This window comes from Bos taurus, chromosome 19 (assembly GCF_002263795.3).
Source record: "Bos taurus isolate L1 Dominette 01449 registration number 42190680 breed Hereford chromosome 19, ARS-UCD2.0, whole genome shotgun sequence".
NCBI lineage: Eukaryota > Metazoa > Chordata > Mammalia > Artiodactyla > Bovidae > Bos > Bos taurus.
The window spans coordinates 11,115,786-11,138,533 of NC_037346.1; the positions used below are offsets into that span (position 1 = coordinate 11,115,786).

Here is a 22,748-nt window from a genome sequence, read left to right on the forward strand (position 1 = left end):
GAAATTAAAGCTTAAAATGAGAGTCCCTAGAATGTGAAATGGCAACCCACTCCAGTATTCTTGCCTGGAGAATTCCATGGACAAAGCCTGGCAGGCTACAGTCCATGGGGTCGCCAAGAGTCAGACATGACTGAGCGACTATCACTCAGAATGTGAAATCTCTGAGAAATTAATGAATCGAGCATTGCATTATAAAAGGGAATTCCTTTTTCATCTGTATAAAGGTAGCTTGGAGACTTCTATTGTACATTTGGTCTCTTCAATTAAGTGATATAATGCAGGGATCACTATACATAAACTTCTACTCCACATCCCACAATATAGTGTATTTTAGGTAAATATATGCCTGAAAACAGGGCTTCCCTGGTGGCTCAGCAGTAAAGAATCTGCCTGCCAATTCAGGAGACATGGGTTTGATCCCTGGGTCGGGAAGATCCCCTAGAGAAGGAAATGACAGCCCCCTCCAGTATTCTTGCGTGGGAAACCCTATGAATAGAGAACCTGGCCGGCTGCAGTCCATGCAGTCGCAAAGAGTCGGACATGACTTAGAGACTAAATGACAGTCCCTGAATACTCATACTTTTGTACTTTCTCCCTGCTGCTGTTCATGTGTCAGTGTTGTTAGAGCTGACAGTTTGGTTCCTTGTATCCTGTTAGCCACTTTGTTTTAGGAACCAGATTGTCAGCTCTAACAACACTGATGACTGATTGGAGATTTTAAGACTTGTTTTGTTCAGTGTATTAAAATTTGCCTTTAGTTAGGGATACTGTTGCTTTGTCGTACAAGACCTTTCTGGAGTTTTGCTTAATCTTTTGTAGTATATTTGTAGGGGCAAGAAGATTATTAGGAAAGATAAAAATGTAAAAGGAATTTGGAGAGGTTATTGATTATATAGAAATCTTTAATGTCTTTTATTTAAAGAGACATGCTTTATAAGTATCTTTTACTAAGAGGCAGTTCCCAAATTCTGTAAGTTTTCTTACTATTTTTTTGTTATTTTAATAGGTTTTAATGTGTTTTGAAAGTAATGGTTGTTTTTATGAAGGAACTTTTTCCTCTCTGTTAATTTGGAGTATTATTATAATCATTAGAGAAACTAATCTGGATTATTGATACCTAAAGTTTTTTTATGTCTTTAAATTGCATCTAGTAGATATTTGGCTGCGACACAAATGGGCTCTACTTTCAAGTTACATACAAATGATTACTATCTTGATCACACTGGATTTAAATTTCAGAGAAATATGTATGTGTGTGTGTGTGTGTGTTTTTTTAATAGCCTGGATCTAAAAAATCGGCGAATGGATCAGATGATAAATCCAGCTGCAAGGAATCAAAGACAGGAAATCTGGACCCATTATCTTGCATAAGTAAGCTTACCAAATCTGTATTTCAGATATATCTGCAAACTTTTAATCTCAATAATGTTTCCCATCCCTTTCTTTTATACACAAAATAACTTCTTTTTAGTCTTACGTTAAAATGTGTGTTTTATTAAATATAGGTACTGCAGATCTTCATAAAATGTATCCTACACCACCATCATTGGAACAACATATTATGGGATTTTCCCCAATGAATATGAATAATAAAGAATATGGTAGTATGGATACAACACCTGGAGGAACTGTTCTAGAAGGAAATAGTTCTGGTATTGGAGCACAGTTCAAAATTGAGGTTGATGAAGGATTCTGTAGCCCAAAACCTTCTGAAATTAAAGTAAGTATTTTATTTTTCTAGAAAAATAATTCACTTCTATATTTTATATAGAATTGGTTTACTGCTATATTCAAAAATCCTTTCATAATGAAAGAGTAGAATTATATTTACATTTTATTATTCTGTTTGAAAAAGGGAAAAAAGGTTAGAGTTACTTTGTTTGTTTTTTCCCCTTGAAAGACAAGATGCTGAAAATGATGTTGTTTATATTATAGGATTTTTCTTATGTGTATAAGCCTGAAAATTGTCAGGTTCTAGTGGGATGTTCCATGTTTGCACCTCTAAAAACTCTACCAAGCCAGTGTCTGCCTCCTATCAAATTGCCAGAAGAGTGTATTTACCGTCAGAGCTGGACTGTTGGAAAGTTAGAATTGCTTTCTTCAGGGCCTACAATGCCATTCATCAAAGAGGGGTATGATTTAAATTTATATTATTGATATAGAATATGAATACTTGCGTAGCTTTAATTTTTTTTTAATAATTAACACCTAATATATTGGCATCTGGAAAAAGATACTGGTTTTTGAAAATTTTTAAAAATTATCTTCTGATTAATAGCTTATAATGGTGTTTGGTACTGTTAAAGTAAAGTATTGGAACACAAAAGATGAGAAAACTTAGTATTTGGAAGCATCTTTTGTTTTGGTCTAAAATTCTAATCACACTTATTTGTATATTTGCCATATTTCACACACTTTTTATATTTAAGTATCTCTGAAATTGGGGTGTCTTATAATTGGTAACATCTTAAAATTGCCACTGTCCTTTTCTACCCATAAAGATCTCTAAAATCAGGTTTTTTTTTTTTTTAAACAATTAATGGCGTCTTAGAATCAATGAAGTATGAGTATTTCTAGTACAAGAACTGTAGAGATAGTAATCATGGATATATAGATGTGGAACAATGTATACAAATTGTATTTATCATAGAACTAATTAGTTGGATTTCACCACACAACAATCACCTGGAGTGGATATATTAACCAAACATATATTTTAATTGTACTTAACAATTTTTGAACCAATTGTGTTTTCATAATTTTCAGTGTTACTGAGAAATATTTGGGACATTTTTAGTTGTATTTCACATTACTAATATGTTCCTTTATGTATGTTTTTTTATTTTCTTTTCCCCTGATGACACTAGTGATGGAAGTACTATGGATCAAGAATATGGCCCTGCTTATACACCTCAGACTCATACTTCCTTTGGGATGCCTCCTAGCAGTGCACCTCCTAGTAACAGTGGAGCAGGAATTCTTCCTTCTCCGTCTACCCCTAGGTTTCCAACTCCAAGGACCCCAAGGACTCCAAGGACTCCTCGTGGAGCTGGTGGACCGGCTAGCGCTCAAGGTTCAGTCAAATATGAAAATTCAGACTTATATTCACCAGCCTCCACCCCATCCACCTGCAGACCCCTTAATTCTGTTGAACCTGCAACTGTTCCTTCCATCCCTGAAGCACACAGTCTTTATGTAAACCTCATTCTTTCAGAATCAGTTATGAATTTGTTTAAAGACTGTAACTTTGATAGTTGCTGTATCTGTGTTTGCAACATGAATATCAAGGGTGCCGATGTTGGAGTTTACATTCCAGATCCAACACAGGAAGCACAGTATAGGTGTACTTGTGGCTTCAGTGCTGTCATGAACAGGAAGTTTGGCAACAATTCAGGATTATTTCTAGAAGATGAACTAGATATCATAGGACGCAACACAGAATGTGGCAAAGAAGCAGAAAAACGTTTTGAAGCTCTCAGGGCCACTTCTGCTGAACATGTTAATGGAGGACTAAAGGAATCCGAAAAATTGCCTGATGAATTGATACTATTGCTACAAGATCAGTGCACTAATTTATTTTCACCTTTCGGAGCTGCAGACCAAGATCCCTTTCCCAAAATTGGTGTAACTAACAATTGGGTACGTGTTGAAGAGCGGGACTGTTGCAATGACTGCTACCTTGCATTAGAACATGGGCGTCAGTTCATGGATAACATGTCAGGAGGCAAAGTTGATGAAGCACTTGTGAAAAGTTCATGCTTACACCCCTGGTCCAAAAGAAATGGTAAGTATGCTAATGAAGTAGTTTTTCTCTCTATTGCGTTTTAGTTGTATGACTTTTCTTTCTTAAGAAAAGGTAATAAAGACAGTTTCCCATTTAGCTGATAGAGACACTTAAATTTGCACTCAAAACTCCTTCAAGAATGACACTTTTAAAGGAAGGACTTCCGAGTAGTTTAGTTTAATTTCAGCAACAAAAGTATGGTTATTATAAATCTGTAATTATGTACTTGTGTAGGAGTATAAAAGGTACTTTGCACATGTTAATTAGCAGAAAATTGTTGGTTGTCTGCTTTGTTCAGGATTCTTTCACTCATTAAATATTTATTGAGCAACTAGTATATGCCAGGGACTGTTCTTTTATAAACTACAATATTAAAGCAAACGTATTTCCTGCCCTTTCTGAGCCTATAAGACTCAAAATAACAAATTTAAATGAAAGTAATTATATGGTATCAGATAGTGACAACTGCTTTGAAGGAGAAGCAGGGAAAGAAGTAGAAAAAGACAGGACAGAAATGTGTTACTTTAGAGGTATGTTTAGAGAAGATATTACTGAGGGACAGCATTTGAGCAAAGACCTAGAGTGGGGGAGTGTAAGCTGTGTGGCTAAACGAGAGAAGTGTTTTCAGACAGTGCAAAGACCATGAGTAATGTGCTTAATGTTTGAGACACAGGAAAGAGGCACTGTTGTTGGGTTGAGTTGGGTGATGGGGGGACTGGTAGCAGTTGGAAGTCTAAGAGATGGCTGAGCACCACTGTCATGTGGAGTCTTACGGACCATGTTTAACTGTGGCCTTTATGGTTTATTCCGAGATGACTTGGACAGTTTTGAGCAAAGAAGTAAGATGATCCTTACTTATCCAAATGCATATTTGGAAATACAAGTTTTAAATTGAGAGGAGTGGTTGGGGCTAGAGATTAAAAAATTTGTGAGTGTGTTAGCAGTGTTTTGGGGCTTCCCAGTGATAGCTCAGTGGGTAAAGAATCTACCTGCAATGCAGGAGACATAAGAGATGTGGGTTCAGTCCCTGGATTGGGAAGATCCCTTGGAGGAGGAAATTGCAAGCCACTCTAGTATTCATGCCTGGAAAATTCCATGGACAGAGGAGCCCGTTAGGGGGTCGCAACCCCTCCTCCGTGGAGTCTCAAAGGATTGGGACATGACTGAGCATGTGACACCTACATGGCCCCTGTCAGTGTTTTAGACTGTGGAGCTGCATGGGACAGCCTAGAGAGTGACTGCAGGTAGAGAAGTCTAAGGGTAGGACTCACATTTAGAGAGGGGGAAGAAGAGGAGGGTCCAGAGTAGGAAATTAAGGAGGTAGGAAGAAAACCAAGGAAGTATGGTATACTGGAAGCCAAGTATAGGAAATGTTTGAAAGAGAGAATGATCATTGATATCAAATATTTATATGTAGTTATCGAGTTAATCCATTTGAGTTGCTTAACATAATACTTATCACACAGTAAGTAATGAATTTGTATAAGCTGCCATTATTAAAGTTAGCAATAAGGTTTTTTTTTTTTTTTTTCCCCAGATGTAGCCACTAGGAGATTCATACTTTTAAAATGGTGTGTCAGTATACCACTTTTGGTAATTACACAGGAAGTTAGTCTTTCCTGAAACCTACCTATCTTCTAGCTGTCTTTCATGTGTTTTTGTTAAGAATTTATATTCTTAGGTGATAGGTGCCATTTAATAACTCTGATTTAGTCCCTTATGTCATTTGCTAATCAGTCATTTTTTGACACATGTGCAAAACAATGTGCTTGGTATTCTGGGAGATAGGAATATATCCTATATTTAAATTACTTATAGACTGCTTGGAATCTGTAAGTAAACTAAAGTCTGTTACTAAAACTGCAGTAAAAGTTTGAGATGAAAATACTCTAAATGCCCATTGACAAGAGAATGGATAATAATTAAGATATAACAGTACAGAGGGAATCTTACATAAGCTCTGAAAATGAATAAAACTATTGTAATAGATGAGTCTTACTAGAAGTAATGAGGGGAGGGAGAGGAATCAAGTCCCAGAAGATTTTATATGAGATTTTTTTTTTTTTTAATAAAGTGTAAAACAGGCAAAACTAAATGTATTTTTCAGATGCAGCTAGAATTCAGGATAGTAGTTAATTCTTAAAAGCTGAGGGATAGAATCATATCCCTCAGCTTTACTTCTTGGTCTGTGAGATCATAGTTGTTCATAATATTATCATTAAAGAAAATGTGTGAATAAGATAGGGCTGTGCATGAACCAGTGGTTAAATTTTGTTCATGATCTAGTTTGATGGTTCATCAAACTCACTATACTCAAGGATCAAATTTTTAAAGAAGTATAAATAAATGTCATAGATTTATTTTTAAAAATCTATAGGGGTGGATTTAATGTACATATAGATACAGATTTAATACATAGATTTTTAAAGTAGTAATTAAGAACATAGGCCATGGAACTGACTACTTGGGTTTGAAATGTGGCTCCATCACTATAATCTATGACCTTGGGCAAATTATTTCATCTCTGTCTCAGTATCTGGAAATAGTCAGTGATAGTATTTACCTCATACAATGTTAAGAGAATCAAATGAGCTAATACAAATAAACAGAGACCATATAAAATAGAATGCTTGGCACAAAATAAGAATTCAGATATTTGTAGTAGTAACAGTAGTAATAATAGCAAGAGTAGCATTAGTGGTATTTTGTTTTACTATTTGTTTTTAAGAACCAACTCATCTTCTTTTGATGAAGGGTCTCATCACAAGAAAAAAAAATTTACAGCTGTATTTGGTGGTGGATGTTAGCTGGACTTACTGTGGTGATCATTTTGCAATACATATGCATCATCATTTTGTACACCTGAAACTAATATTATGTCAGTTATACCTCAAAAAAAGAAAAAAGCACTTATTTGCCAAGCAATAGAAAATGCAAGGTAATGCTCAAAATCTTTTAAGCTAGGCTTCAACAGTACATGAACCGAGAACTTCCACATGTACAAGCTGGATTTAGCAAAGGCAGAGGAACCAGAGATCAAATTACCAACATCCGCGGGATCATAGAAAAAGCAAGAGAATTCCAGAAAAACATCTGCTTCATTGACTACACTAAAGCCTTTGACTGTGTGGATCACAACAAACTGGAAAATTCTTCAAGAGATGGGAATACCAGACTACCTTACCTGCCTCCTGAGAAACCTGTGTGCAAGTCAAGAAGCAACAGTTTAGAATTGGACACGGAACAACAGACTGGTTCCAAATTGGGAAAGGAGTACGTCAAGGCTATATATTGTCACCCTGCTTGTTTAACTTATATGCCGAGTTCAGTTCATTCGCTCAGTCATGTCCGACTCTTTGCGACCCCATGAACCGCAGCATGCCAGGCCTCCCTGTCCATCACCAACTCCCAGAGTTTACCCAAACCCATATACATTGAGTTGGTGATGCCATCCAGCCATCTCATCCTCTGTCGTCCCCTTCTCCTCCTGCCCTCAATCTTTCCCAGCATCAGGGTCTTTTCCAATGGGTCAGCTCTCTACATCAGGTGGCCAAAATATTGGAGTTTCAGCTTCAGCATCAGTCCTTCAATGAATGTTCAGGACTGATTTCCTTTAGGATGGACTGGTTAGATCTCCTTGGAGTCCAAGGGACTCTCAAGAGTCTTCTCTAACACCGCAGTTCAAAAGCATCAATTATTTGGTGCTCAGCTTTCTTTATAGTCCAACTCTCACATCCATACATGACCACTGGAAAAACCATAGCCTTGACTAGACAGACCTTTGTTGGCAAAGTAATGTCTGCTTTTCAATATGCTGTCTAGGTTGGTCATAACTTTGCTTCCAAGGAGTACATGTCTTTTAATTTCATGGCTACAATCACCATCTGCAGTGGTTTTGGAGCGCCAAAAAATAAAGTCAGCCACGGTTTCCACTGTTTCCCATCTATTTGTCATGAAGTGATGGGACCAGATGCCGTGATCTTTGTTTTCTGAATGTTTAGCTTTAAGCCAACTTTTTCACTCTCTTCACCTTCATCAAGAAGCTCTTTACTACTTCTTCACTTTCTGCCATAAGAGTGGTGTCATCTGCATATCTGAGGTATTATTTCTCCTGGCAATCTTGATTCCAGCCTGTGCTTCCTCCAGTCCAGCGTTTCTCATGATGTACTCTGCATATAAGTTAAATACTCAGGGTGACAGTATACAGCCTTGACGTACTCCTTTCCGTATTTGGAACCAGTCTGTTGTTCCATGTCCAGTTCTAACTGTTGCTTCCTGACCTACATACAGGTTTCTCAAGAGGCAGGTCAGGTAGTCTTGTACTCTAATCTCTTTCAGAATTTTCCACAGTTTATTGTGATCCACACAGTCAAAGGCTTTGGCATAGTCAATAAAGTAGAAACAGAAATATATGCAGAGTACATCATGCAAAATCCCAGGCTAGGTGAAACACAAGCTGAAATCAAGATTGCTGGGAGAACTATCAGTCTCAGATAAGCAGATGACACCACCCTTATGGCAGAAAATGAAGGAGGAACTAAAGAGCCTCTTGATGAAGGTGATAGAGGAGAGTTTGCTGGCTTAAAACACAACATTCAAAAAACGAAGATCATGGCATTCGGTCCCCTCACTTCATGGCAAATAGATGGGGAAACCGTGACAGACTATTTTCTTGGGCTCCAAAATCTCTAGATGATTATTGCAACCATGGAATTAAAAGACACTTGCTCCTTGGAAGACAAGCTATGACCAACCTAGACAGCGTATTAAAAAGCAGAATACCACTTTGTTGACAAAAGTCCATATAATCAAAGGTACGGTTTTTTCTAGTAGTCATGTATGCATGTGAAAGTTTGACCGTAAAGAAGGCTGAGTGCTGAAGAACTGATGCTTTTGAATGGTGGTGCTGGAGAAGACTGTTGTGAGTCTCTTGAACAGCAAGGAGATCTAATCAGTCCTGAAGTAAATTAACTGTAAGTATTAATTGGAAGGACTGATGCTGAAGCTCCAGTACTTTCACCACCTGATAAAAAGAGCTGACTCATTGGAAAAGACCCTGATGCTGAGAAAGATTGAAGGCAGGAGGTGAAGGGGGTGACAGAGGATGAGATGGTTGGATGGCGTCACTAAATCAATGGACATGAGTTTGAGCAAACTCCGGGAGATCGTGAAGGACAGGGAAGCCTGGCGTGCTGCAGTCCATGGGGCTACAAAGAGTCGGACATGACTGAGCGACTGAACAACAGCAACAAGTGACAAATACTGGGTTGTTTACCTGATGAGCACTTTTTTTTAATAACAATAAACATTGATATAAACAGATAACTTTGCAGCCATAAAGATGAATTTTATCCTAAGAACTTACATTGAGAAAATAATTCAAAACAAAAAAGAAATATCTTTATATTTCAGTTTAAAATTTCAATGTAAACATGCTATAAAACCTAAATTTTCAATCATGGAGTACTTTTTCATTAAATTATAACAGCTTCATTAAATAGTAGCAAGCTCTGATTTAATACATTAGTACCTTTGCCCCAATTGTTTTCCTCTGCTTGGGACACTGTTCTTCCAGGTATTTACATGAGTAACTCTCTTATCTCTTTACTTTTGTCAGAAATCATCTTAGTGTAAAATTGCAAACCACTCTTCATCTTCCCCATCCTGCTGCTTTTGCTTTCTCCCCCTAGTGTTTGCTTATTACCTTCTAAACATATTGTATAGTATATTAAATATTATCTCTCACTCCATTAGGTTCACTCTGTGCAAGTTCTGTGTACAAGAAATGATTTTTGTCTGTTTTGTTATATCCAAATACCTAAAATAGTACCTGGGTAGTAGATGTCCAGAAGTCCAAGGTGTTGAAATATTTGTTAGAAGGTATTAAGAGTCTGTAATTTAATGGCAATGTTTATTTTTTTCAAAATAGGAAAAGCTCTGTTCTAATTATAAAAAAATACATACTTTCTGAAAAGAAAGTTAATCTAAATAATATAGATAAATAGAAGGAAAAATTGCCCCAGCCCCATCATTACACCACTGCATGATCACTCATCTTTAAGCAACTTTGGCATATAATACAGTTCATCCATTTGAAGTGAACAACTGAATGGTGTTTTTAGTTAGCACAGACTTGTGTAGCCATCACCACAATCAGTTTTAGGACATTTTCATCATCCCCAAAATCTGTAGTTATTAGCGATCACTCCTGTTTTCCTCCAACCACCCGCTCCTTGCACTGGGCAATGACCAGTCTACTTTCTGTCTTTGTAGATTTGCCTCTTATATACTCCATATAAATAATATTATACACTATATGGTCTTTTGTGATTGACTTCTTTTTCTTAGCATAATTTTTCAGGGGTCATCCAGGTTGTAGCATGTGTTAGTACTTAATTCATTTTTATTGCCAAATAATATTCTATTTAGGCATATACCACATTTTATTTACCTATTCATCTGTTGATGGGCATTTGGATTGTTGCCCCTCTTTGGCTGATATGAATATAATGATACATTGAACATTTGTGTACAAGTTTTTGTGTAAACATATATTTTTATTAGTCTTGAGTGAACTTGATAACTCTTGTTTTACTTTCTGAGAAATTGCCAGACTCTTTTCTAAAGCAGCTGCTCCATTTTTCATCCCCATCGCAGTGTGTGAGGGTTCCACTTTTTCCACATTCTCATTAACACTTGTCTTCATGCATTTGTAGTTATTACCATCATCATCATCATACAGGATTGTGAAATATTATCTCATTATTGTTTTGATTTGCATTTCCCTAATGACTAATGATACTGAATGTCTTTTCATGTGTTTATTGCCTGTTTGTATTTTTTCTTTAGAGAAATGTCTTTTCAGATCCTTTGCCCATTTTTAAATTAGGTTGTTTTGTTTTTTCATTATTGAATTGTGAGTGTTCTTTATATCTTATGGATATAAGTTTCTTAACATCTGCACGTATTTTCTCCTTTTCTCTGGTTTGTCTTTTCACTTTCTTGATGATATCATTTGAAGGAGAAGAGTTTTTAATTTTGATGAAGTTCAGTGTGTTACTCTCTTGTGTACTTTTTGGTTTGTACTTTTGGTGCCATATCTAAAAAGACTTTAATCCTGAGTCATGAAAATTTACTTCTGTTTTTTTTTCTATGAGTTTTATTGTTTTATCACTTATATTTACGTCTATGATCCATTCTGAATTAACTTTGATATATCATGTAAGGAAGAGATTCAGTTTTATTCTTTTGCACATGAATATCACGTTACCCAGAACCATTTGTTGAGAAGATTATCTTTTCACATTGAATTGTGCTGGCACCTTTGTCAAAAATCAATTGACTGTAAATATGAAGTTTTATTTTTGGATGCTTATTTCTGTTCTACTCAACAGAATATCTATTCTTCATGATCACTCTTAAAAATATATATTCTAAAACCATTGCTTTCCAACCAGATTTCAGCTTTGAGACCTGGCAGTTATATTGTTGTTTATGCATTCTTCCCCACAAGATTATAAGATCCCTGAAGACATGAATAAGCATGTATTTCACAGTATTCCCAGCAGCTAGCATAATTCCTGAACCATAGTAGGTCTTTGTTATATGTTTTTAATAATGAAAGATTGCGAATGAGAATCTCTCTGAATTAAAATCAAACTGTATGGAGAAGGAAATGGCAACCCACTCCAATATTCATGCCTGGAAAATCCCATGGACCGAGGAGCCTGGTGGGCTACAATCCATGGGGTCGCAAAGAGTTGGACACGACTGAGCAACTTCTGTGTTTTTGAAGCTCAAAGGGATATGGGCCACTGAAAAGGATATAAACTAGGGCAGAATTTCTTAAAGAAGTAACAGTTTAGTTAGTTACAACATCAAGATAAATGGAATTGAAAGAGATGCTACCAAGAGAGTTGGGCAGTACTGCTTAAATAATGCTCAAGAGTTTCTATTCTTAAATTGTTTGCTCTTGAGAGAAGATGAGCAGCACTGGGCCCACTCACCTCTGCCTTTTTTTGTTCCCCACTTTGGTTATGTGTTGTTACTTTCGGAATTGCACTTTTTTCACCTTGTCAGAGTAGCTGCCAAAGTGTGTTTTTATAAACATGGGGTTCTAGAGTGCTGGCTTCCTGCGGCAGAGGAAAGAAAGAAATGCGTGTTGTACAAAATAAGTACGTTCATATGTTTAATAAAATAGTTCTATTATTGAAAAACAAATAAATAAAAAATAAAATCAAACTGTAAATTCCTGAACTTTACTCACCTCAGAATTTCTCAGGGTAAGCTCTGTATATGTGTTTTATAAAAGTTCCCCATTTGATTATGATAAACAACCTTAGCCAGTGATAGCTTTTTCTAGATTTTATGTAAACACATATCAATACACAGTTCTGTTTGTGTAAAATATCTTCCAGTTTTAAAACCTGTTTTTTATTTACTAGTGTATTATCAGTCTGCTTCAGATAGCTCTTATCACTTTTAAATAGTATTTTTGCTATGTATAATACTAGTTTATTAAGTATAATAGTTATTCAGCAATATATCTGAAATTAAATTATTTCTGATTCTGTATACTATTTATAGATATAGGGAATTAAAGCAAGAAATAATAAATTAGGCAATAATAATAATGAATTAAATTTGAATGATTTAATGTAACAGAGTGCTCAGACAAGATTTAATGATACAACTGAACCATGCTCAAGGGACAGATTAATTATATTAGGAAGATTTCATGGTTTTTTAAAAAGCCATTTGATGTTTAAGAGCATCACCTTTCATATCCATTCTGATAGTTGGTCAGAAATGCAGATCATAATAATTTGATAATCTGTAAATCTATTAAGTCTAGGTTTATAAAAATTGTGTGGGTATTTAAGTCTAGGTTTATAAAGTATGTGTGGGCATTATGACACTATCTAGCAGTGTGAACAAGTTTATCTGTTACTATGCAAATTTGGAGAAGGAAATGGCAATCCACTCCAGTGTTCTTGCCTGGAGAATCCCAGGGACGGGGGAGCCTGGTGGCTGCCGTCTATGGGGTCACACAGGGTCAGACATGACTGAAGTGACTTAGCATAGCATGCAAATTATATACTTTAGAATTGTTACAGTTTACTATTTTTCACAAATTAAACTTGAATCATTGTAACCAGTGTTATCTATCTGATCTTTTTACCACAGTAGAGGTATATAAAGTGGATAATTAATAACCCATTTCTGTATGAGGTGGTGTTCTTTCTATTAAGGTACTTATGAGCACCAAAGACAAAATAAATGCAAAAAGGAAGAAATTGATTTGATTAATTTATAAATCGGTTAATGAGCTAATGAATGACTTTATGAAGATAAGTTATGATAAGTTTTTTATTACGTTTCTTCTTGGTCTTAAATACCTAGAAAAATCATCTCTATAGGTAATTCTAGTGATAAAGAACCTGCCTGTGAATGCAGGAGACATAAGAGACGTGGGTTCAATTCCTGGTTCAGGAAGATCACTGGAGGAGGGCATGGCAACCTAGTCCATAATTCCTGCCTAGAGAATCCCATGGACAGGAGCCTGGCAGGCTACAGTTTTTAGGGTCACAAAGAGTCAGACATGACTGAAGTGACTTAGCATGCGCTCTCAGATCATTTTAGATAGAACTTAATATAGCACTCTATACAAGCAGATGCTTAATCTTGGTGATGTAGAGCTGAATTTACTTTCCTAGATGGATTTCTTTATTATCTTGAAATTTTTTGTGTGTTGACAATAGCAATTCTTCTTTTTTTAATGGTTGTAGATGTGAGTGTGCAGTGCTCACAAGATATACTTCGAATGCTCCTATCGCTTCAGCCAGTTCTTCAGGATGCTATTCAGAAAAAAAGAACAGTAAGGCCTTGGGGGGTTCAAGGTCCTCTCACTTGGCAACAATTTCATAAAATGGCTGGCCGAGGCTCTTATGGTAAGTAATTTACAATTATATGTTTTGACTTATTTCATATCAGTCCTCAGTATCTTTACCGAACTTTAATAAGCACATTTATCTTCCTTAAATATTTCTGTGGCATGTGCTTGACTTAAGGCCATTGTGGTCAATCTCAGCCTTCCTTACTTTAAACATTTTCAGCATTCAGTTTACTGAATTTTCCAATCTCACTTCAGAAAGAAAAGCTTGTTTTTACGTGTTACACTGACCAGTAAGATTCTATGCTAAGAAAGAATTATACTGCCAAAATTTTCAAAAGGATTTATACACTTTTTTGCAAGTTACCATTTTACATACAAAATTGAATGAAAAATGAAAAAGGATAATACTAGTGATAAGAGGCCCAAAGGTCTTCCTTTAAAAAAAAAAAAAACATGAAATTTGCCAGTTGTGACAAGAATAACTCCCACATAGTACACAGTAGATTTGTGGTCAACTGTAATGGAAGGAACATTCAAAATATTTAAACTATCTGTTGAACATTGTCTCTAGAGGGGAAAAAATACTCTCTGAAAGGTGAGATGTAATGGAACTTTAAAATATATTTGGAATAACAGTTCTTAGCATTGAAATCCTTGACTTTTTGCATGGTTTTAGAATGCATCATGTACAGAAGTAGTAGATTTGCTCCTATTTTCCTTTTCCTCCTTTTATTAATGGGTAAATAATTTAAATTTCATTTAAAAAAAGAAAAAGATATTCGAGGCTTCCCTGATGACTCAGTGGTTAAGAACCTGCCTGCCAGTGCAGGGGACATAGGTTCTATCCCTGGTCCCTGAAGATCCCACAAGCTGCAGAGCAACTAAGCCCATAAGCTAGTACTCGAGAGCCTGTGACCTGCAACTATGGAAGTCCAGGTGCCTAGAGTCCATGCTTTGCAACAAGAGAAGCCATTGCAATGAGAAGCCTATGCACTACAACTAGAGAGGAACTCCTGCTCGCTGCAACTAGAGAAAGCCTGTGTGCAACAGCAAAGACGCAATTCAGTCATAAAAAACAAAACCTTGATACTCAGTGAAAACTGCAGTTTAATTATAGTATTTTTAGTTTTTTTTTTTTTCTATTTTTTAAATAGGTTTACAACGATTTAAAAAGATTTAAAATGATTTACAATGTTAGTTTCAGGTGTGCAACAAAATGATTCAGTTATACATATGTTTATTCTTTTTTAGATTCTTTTCTCATGTAGGTCATCACAGAATATTGAGTAGGGTTATACAGTAGGTCTTTGTTGATTTTATATCGTAGTGTGTATATCACAAGCTCTCGGTTTATCCCTCCCCCTACATTTCCCCTTTAGTAACGGTAAGTTTGTTTTCAATATATGTAAGTATGTTTCTGGTTTTTGCAAATAAGTTGATTTGTATCTTTTTTTTTGTAAGTAGATTCCACAGCTTAGTAATATCATGTGATATTTGTCTTTCTTTGTCTGACTTATTTAGTATAATAATTTCTAGGTCCATGCATGTTGCTGCAAATGGCATTATTTCATTCTTTTTTATTGCTGAGTAATATTCCATTGTAGGGCTTCCCAGGTGGTGCTAGAGGTGAAGAACCTGCTTGCCAATGCAGGAGACATAATAAGAGATCTGGGTTCGATCCCTGGGTCGGGAAGGTCCCCTGGAGAAGGACATGGCAGCCTACTCTAGTATTCTTACCTGGAGAATCCTGTGGACAGAGAAGCCTGGAGGGCTATGGTCTATAGGGCCGCACAGAGTCAGACATGACTGAAGCAACTTAACACCCAGCACAGACACATACTCCGTTGTATATATGTGCTGAGCTTCTCAGTAGGTCAGTGGTAGAGAATCTGCCTGCCACACAGGAGACCCAGGTTCGATCCCTGGTCAGGAAGATCCTCTGGAGAAGGAAATGGCAATCCACTCCAATATTCTTTTTTTTTTTTTCTTTTTAATGCCAGTATTCTTGCCTGAAAATCTCATGGACAGAGGAGCCTGGTGGGCTACAGTCCTTAGGGTAGCAAAGAGTCAGACATGACTTAGCAGCTGAACAACAATATTTGTTCCATGTCTTCTTTATCCATTTCTTTTTCAATGGACATTTAGATTGCTTCCATGCCTCGGCTGTTGTAAATGGTGCTGCAATGAACATTGGGGTGCATGTATCCTTTGGGATTATGATTTTCTCCAGATACATGCCCAGGAGTGGGATTGCTGGATCATATGGTATTTCTAAGTTTTTTAAGGAACTTCCATATTGTTCTCCATAATGGTTATACCAATTTGCATTCTCACATACAGTGTAGCAGGGTTCCCTTTTTTCCACACCTACTCCAGCATTTGTTTTTTTAGTATTTTTACATTCTTTTTAAAAGTCAAAATAGTAGACACAGAGTTCTACAACTTACTGATCAATAACATAAGAAGCTCTCTTTTTTTTTAATGGCTGCATATATTCCATTATTCTCTACACACATGATGTAATTTTTACCAGTCTACTGTTTATGGATGTATATTGTTTGCATCATTATCGTTACAACTATTTTTCTATAATGTATACAATCCCTGGCTTAAAGCATGTGTGTACTTTTTTTTTTTTTAAGTATTACCAGATTGCTCCCTACCATAGCAGTTTAAAATCCCATCAGTAAAATGCCTGTTTCCCCCAACCTTTGCCAGTAAGGTGCTGAGTAGATGGGAGAAAATGGTGTGTTTCTTTATAGTTTGAATGGTAGAATAATACATACTGTAAGGGTAGATTTCCTGAATTCTAATCCCATCTGTGCCACTTCTTGTGTGACACTGGACAAGTTATTAACTCTTCTATTCCTGCTTTCTCACCTCTAAAATCAAGTTAATATTAGTGTCTGCCTCGTGGTTTTCATGGGGTTAAATGAGTTAATGTATGTAAAGATCTTTGAACATTACCTGGCACTTAGCACTTGCTATTAATTATTTTAAATTCTTTGCTCTTAATGAAATTGAGCATCTTTTTATGTATAAGAGGTATTTCTGGGTTTTGTGAACTTTGGTATTTCTGGGTTTTGTGAATTTTGTCCATATCCTTTGTCCATTTTTCTGTTATGATGTTGATCATTTTCTTATGGATTTATAGGTTCCCTTTCTATGGTAAGGGGATTAACCTTTTGTTATATGTGTTGCAGATCTTTTCTTCTGATTTGCTTTTAATTGTTTGGCTTTGTTAGTAGTGTTTTTTCATGCCACAATTTAAAATTTATATTGTCAGATTAATCATTTTTATTTATTAGTTTTAAATTTTATTTTTATGATTAATTTTTGCCCTTGCTGTTTCTTCATTGCTGCGTGTGGACTTTGTCTAGTTGCAGTGAGTGGGGCTACTCCCTAGTTGTGGTGTGCGGGCTTCTCATTGCTGTGGTTTCTCTTGTTACAGAGCATGGGCTCTAGGTACCCGGGCTTCAGTAGTTGTAACACATGGGCTTGTTGCCACATGGGGTGTGGAATCTTCTCAGACCAGGGATTAAACCCATGTCCCCTGCGCTGGCAGGTGGATTCTAAACTACTGGACCACCAGAGGTCCAGATCAATCAGTTTGTATATGTACAGGTTTTACATTATGCCTGCAAAGATTTTTTCTCGTCTAAATTTATTCAAAATAAAATGATAATGATACAGGTGAAAGGGATTAACAGGTACAAACTTCCAACTATAAAATAAATAAATCATGGAGATGTAATGTACACATGGGGAATGCAGTTAGTAAAATTATAACAACTTTGTGTGGTGAATAATAATAACATCTTATTTTGGTGATTACTTTATAATGTATAAAAATGTCAAATCACTATGTTGTACACCTGAAACTGATATTTTAAAAAACTCTCCCTCCCATATTTTCTTTTGTACTGATAAGTTTTTCACCCAAATTAATCTTTTTTCATTTAAGTGAAGGTATAAGTCACATGTTTCATACAGATTTTTAGTAAATTCCTAACTGTAAAAGTCTCAGCCACTGACTTTTAGGCATATTTGTCTTTAAATAAAGACAAAGTAGTAAATATTTTTACTACTAATAATAACTTCACTAACTCTTGACATTTAAATGTTCCTCTTTTAGATCTTTTCTTAAAATATGTCTTTTCTTATTTAGGAACTGATGAATCCCCAGAACCACTGCCAATCCCCACGTTTTTGTTGGGTTATGATTTTGATTTTCTGGTGCTTTCTCCATTTGCTCTCCCTTATTGGGAGAGACTTATGCTAGAACCCTATGGATCTCAAAGAGATATAGCCTATGTTGTACTCTGTCCAGAAAATGAAGCCTTGTTAAATGGAGCCAAAAGCTTTTTTAGAGATCTTACTGCAATATATGAGGTAGGTACTTTAAAAGATCTTTTTAAAACACCTTATGATTTGCATGTTTTTATATATAAAATATACTGAACATTTCAGTTGATTGGTAAAGAATAATTATGATGTCAGGCTAGATGTTTAGTTCTTGTACCAGCCAGTTACATTCTTTACAGCTTTGACCCAGATCCTTTGTTAGATGTGTATGCCATGACTCAACGGTGGAAGTTGCCATACTGAGGGGAAAACATTGTGTGCATATACATCCCATTTAAGATAATCTTTTTCTGAAAGAAAGGGTAATGTTGTTAAATGGCTAGGAAAAAAATTACATTTTTTAAAATTCTAGTCTTTTTTTTTTTTTTTTTTCTATTTTTTTTTTCTTTAATAGAAAATTATTTAATTAGTATACATGTGTTCCCCATCCTGAACCCTCCTCCCTCCTCCCTCCCCACACCATCCCTCTGGGTCGTCAGGTAGTGACTCTAGTCCTTACTTTGCTCATAGTAAAATACAGCTATGATAGGCCTCTCTAAGACTCATTTTATTTCTGAAATTCTTGGCTGGTCTTTTAAGTTATAATTCTTATGTTGTATCGATCATTGAGTGCAATGATTATAAATTTTAAGTACTCTGGAACATAAAGTCTTCATTTTATAGTCATTCCTGAGTATCCTGAGTGTATTGATTCTAGGACCCCTTGCAGATACCCCAATCTATGGATGCCCAGTCTCTTATAGAAAATGTCATAGTATTTGCATATAATCAAAACACATCCTCACTTATACTTTAAATCATCTCTAGATTACTTACAGTATCTAATGCTATGTAAGTAGTTGCAGATGCGGGGAATTCAAGTTTTGCTTTTTGAAACTTTTGATTTTTTTTTTTTTTTAAATATTTTTGATCCATGGTTGGTTGGTTGAATCTGTGGTTGTAGAACCTAAGGATATGAAGGACTTATGGTATTTTCCTTCTCCTACAAATACTTGGAAGTCTAGTCTTTAAAATTTCTTTTACAATCTGAATCATTATTTTGTGCCAGTTTAATTCCTCATTAATATTCTGCTTAATAATTGCAAGATATCTGTAGTGTGTTTTATAAAAGTAAGTGTTTCCAAAGAGTGTTATTTAGAACACTAGCCCTGCAAAATCTTCCGAGAAAAAAATTCCATAGTTAGATAGGCTTGGGGAGACATTGTGTATCTATTTACCTTTTAGAGATTTATTATACATGTTAGATAGTTAAAGCCTTTGAAATTCTTACAGTAAAGAAATTCTTTGTCATAAGTTTTCGTAACCCAGTGTTGCAAACCTATTTGAAATTGGACTTCGTATAACAAACCATAGTGACCAGCAGAATTAGAGGCAGAGCTGGATATTTGTATTTATATACATGATTTGAAATAGTTATACGACTTAAAATGGCTGCAGATCTGTACTCAGTTACTTCTGTATTCTGCAAGTTTTTGTTATTTGAAGTACGTGGTTTTGGTGCTATTATTATCTAGGTGTTTTATTTCATTGGAGATAACTTTGATAGAAATTTAATGGATTTCTAATGTAAAAAGCATGAAGACTTATGGCACTGTTTCAGCCTTGATATTTTTATTCCAAATGTTAATTCTAAATGATAAAGCTTATTTTTCAAATAGCTTCAGTGCTTTATTTTATCATATGTACTAAAAAAAACTATAGCAAATTCACTAATTCTGATTTCTGTATATATGTTTATAGTGTTGTCGATTGGGTCAACATAGACCTATTTCTCGATTATTGACGGATGGGATCATGAGAGTTGGATCTACTGCATCAAAGAAACTATCAGAAAAGTTGGTAGCAGAATGGTTTTCTCAGGCAGCTGATGGTAACAGTGAAGCATTTTCTAAACTCAAGCTTTATGCACAAGTCTGCAGATATGACCTAGGTATTGAATTTATATTTATTTTTAGCCAATTTTAGCAAAGTATGATGCAGTCCACCAACTTTTTTTGTAAATAATATTTTAATGAAACACAGCCATTCATTTATTTACAGGTTGTCTGGGCCTCCTTTTGTGCTATTAATATTAAAATCAGAGCTAAGTAGTTGTGACAGAGACTGTGTAACTTGCAAAGCCAAAAATATTTACTATCTGATCCTTTACAGAAGAAACTTTGATCACTGCAATAGGGCTCCTTTCAAGTAGGAAGATATGTGTTTTTTGTTTATTAACATTAAGATTCTTGATTTGTTAATGGTTTAGGGATAAAAACAACTTGTAGTTTCCTCTACAATATCAAGAGATAGTTCTTTGTTGGAATTAAGAAAATGACAGTTATTGAGACTTGTTTTTAAAACCCTTAATTAAATATCAATGGACTTACTTTAGACTTAATTGAAAGAGACACAGAACCAAAACATTGAACCTCATTAGACATTCCTATCATTTGAACTCCATAATTTGAACCCCTCTGTTTTATATTGAATTAGTCCCCAATATAGTCACTTTTCAATTTGTGACCAGGGAACTCTTTGAATGGTTTAATGAAAATTTGCTGGATATTTCATAGAAATCATTTTTTTTATTTTGTATCTGTTGGTTTTTCAATTGAAAGTGGTTTTCAATTCCATTCAGAATTCATTTTTTTCACTTTCTAGGGGGAATAGTAAGCTAGTGTGTGCTGCACTGTTGGCAGGCAACTTAGGGAGAGGGTAATTAGTATCCACTAGTTATTATTCACATAGTAACTAAAGAACCAGTTAGTGAAATAAAGAATTAAATATCCTGCTTGTTTTTATTTTCTTTAGGTCCTTATCTTGCTTCCCAGCCATTGGACAGCTCTTTACTTTCCCAGCCAAATTTAGTTGCCCCTACAAGTCAGTCTTTGATTACACCACCTCAGATGACAAGTACTGGAAATGCTAATACTCCATCTGCCACCCTAGCGTCTACAGTGAGCAGCACTATGACAATGTCTTCAGGTGTTGCCATGTCTTCTTCAGTTGCCACAGCTAACTCAACCTTGACTACAACTTCAACTTCATCTTCGTTGTCCTCCAACTTGAATAGTGGAATGTCATCAAATAAACTACCTTCATTTCCACCTTTTGGCACTATGAACAGTAGTGCTACGGGATCCATGTCTACACAAGCAAGTACAGTTCCGAATAGCCAGCTAGGAGGGCAACCTCCGTCAGCTCTACAAACAGCTGGCATTTCTGGAGAGTCGTCTTCAGTTCCCACTCAGCCACATCCTGATGTGTCTGAAAGGTATCTTTAAATATACTAATTTCGCAGAAATATAAATACATGCCGCTTCTATCTGAATAAGAATATAGAAGAGCCTTTGATCTTACCCTTGAAATTTTAGTTTTTAATGTTGAATATTTTACCTATAAAATTATGATGAAGACTCTTGGTAAAGTCTTTGTCATAGAATCTCAGAGTGGAAATGAAGACCTTGAAAACTGTCTAGTCCAGTTGTCCTGTGATGTTTGAGTCTATTCTGTGACATAATTGTCAAGTTGAGTTGCCTGTGCAAATCACTAGTGATTTATAAGTCACTATTGAATGACCCTGTTCAGAGGCATAAGAGTTGTACCAGGGTTTGAATCTTTGCTCTGTCGTTTACTGGCTATCACTTTAGGAAAGTTACCTAACCTTTTTGAGCTGGTGTTTTCTTATCCGGAAGGTGGGAGCAGAAGGATATAATGTACATTGTGTGCCTCAGAAAATGCTTCCAATCACATTTGTTATTTATAACAACAACAACAATGATGATGACAGCTCTGTTCCTTTTATGAAGAAGATATTCCCTTTTGATTTATAGGTTAGGTTAGCCTGAGCCTGGTTATATCTTTCAGCTCCCAGTTGCAGTTTTCCCCAAAGTTAGAAATGTGATTAAAAACAAACTCTTAATTACCCAGCTAGATCCTTCCATCTTTAATACCTATAATAGATTTGGAGTTTTAAAAACTCATACCGCCATCAAAGAATGAAGCTTAATCACCAGTGAAGTTATGAAGTATGAAATGAATGTGTATTTTCTAAAAAGGTAGTAGACCACTGACTAAGTCTGGAAAACTGGTTTCTTTTTGGTCTAGCTCTGCCTCTAGACAGCCTTGTGATCTTGGGCAGCTCATTTAACTTAACTTTTGTCTCAGTTTTAGCACATAAGCACTACACTGTCGGACATTTCCTATACTCTGTGGTTTTAAGAATTCTGTTTCTTTTAATTGCAAACCTCTTAATGCCAAAGGTCTTTGTACACCATGAAATTGTGTACATTTATGATTCTCTTTGGAATGGTGTCCCTCATTTTTAGAGAGGCTCTCGATAGCACCCCACCCCCAAAGTGGGGAGAGGATAAGAACCTCCTTTGATGCTATTTTAAGAAGGTGGAGTACAGATTTTTCCCTAACTGTCTTATTTCTACTTCAAATTTTAGCACAATGGATCGAGACAAAGTGGGCATTCCCACAGATGGTGATTCACATGCAATCACTTATCCACCTGCAATTGTTGTTTATATAATTGACCCTTTTACATATGAAAATAAAGATGAGAGCACTAATTCTTCTAATGTATGGACTTTGGGGTTACTTCGATGTTTTCTGGAAATGGTCCAGACTCTTCCTCCTCATATTAAGAATACTGTTTCTGTACAGGTAAGAATGATAAATGTTACAAGTTTATTTAAAACAATTTGGTCCTGATAG

The 22,748-nt window shown here is 35.7% G+C and overlaps 1 protein-coding gene across 3 annotated transcripts in view; it reads left to right on the plus strand.

The window, feature by feature from the left end:
- Nucleotides 1-22,748, plus strand: part of MED13 (mediator complex subunit 13) — a 97,570-nt gene that overhangs the window by 58,725 nt on the left and 16,097 nt on the right. For all 3 annotated transcript variants that reach the window (XM_024980606.2, XM_059878403.1, XM_059878404.1), the window contains 9 exons: nt 1,281-1,371; nt 1,506-1,720; nt 1,936-2,132; nt 2,868-3,784; nt 13,573-13,734; nt 17,848-18,071; nt 19,785-19,974; nt 20,838-21,300; nt 22,478-22,697. In XM_024980606.2, coding sequence (XP_024836374.1) covers nt 1,281-1,371; nt 1,506-1,720; nt 1,936-2,132; nt 2,868-3,784; nt 13,573-13,734; nt 17,848-18,071; nt 19,785-19,974; nt 20,838-21,300; nt 22,478-22,697 — 2,679 coding nt within the window. The remainder of the gene's footprint in view (nt 1-1,280; nt 1,372-1,505; nt 1,721-1,935; nt 2,133-2,867; nt 3,785-13,572; nt 13,735-17,847; nt 18,072-19,784; nt 19,975-20,837; nt 21,301-22,477; nt 22,698-22,748) is intronic.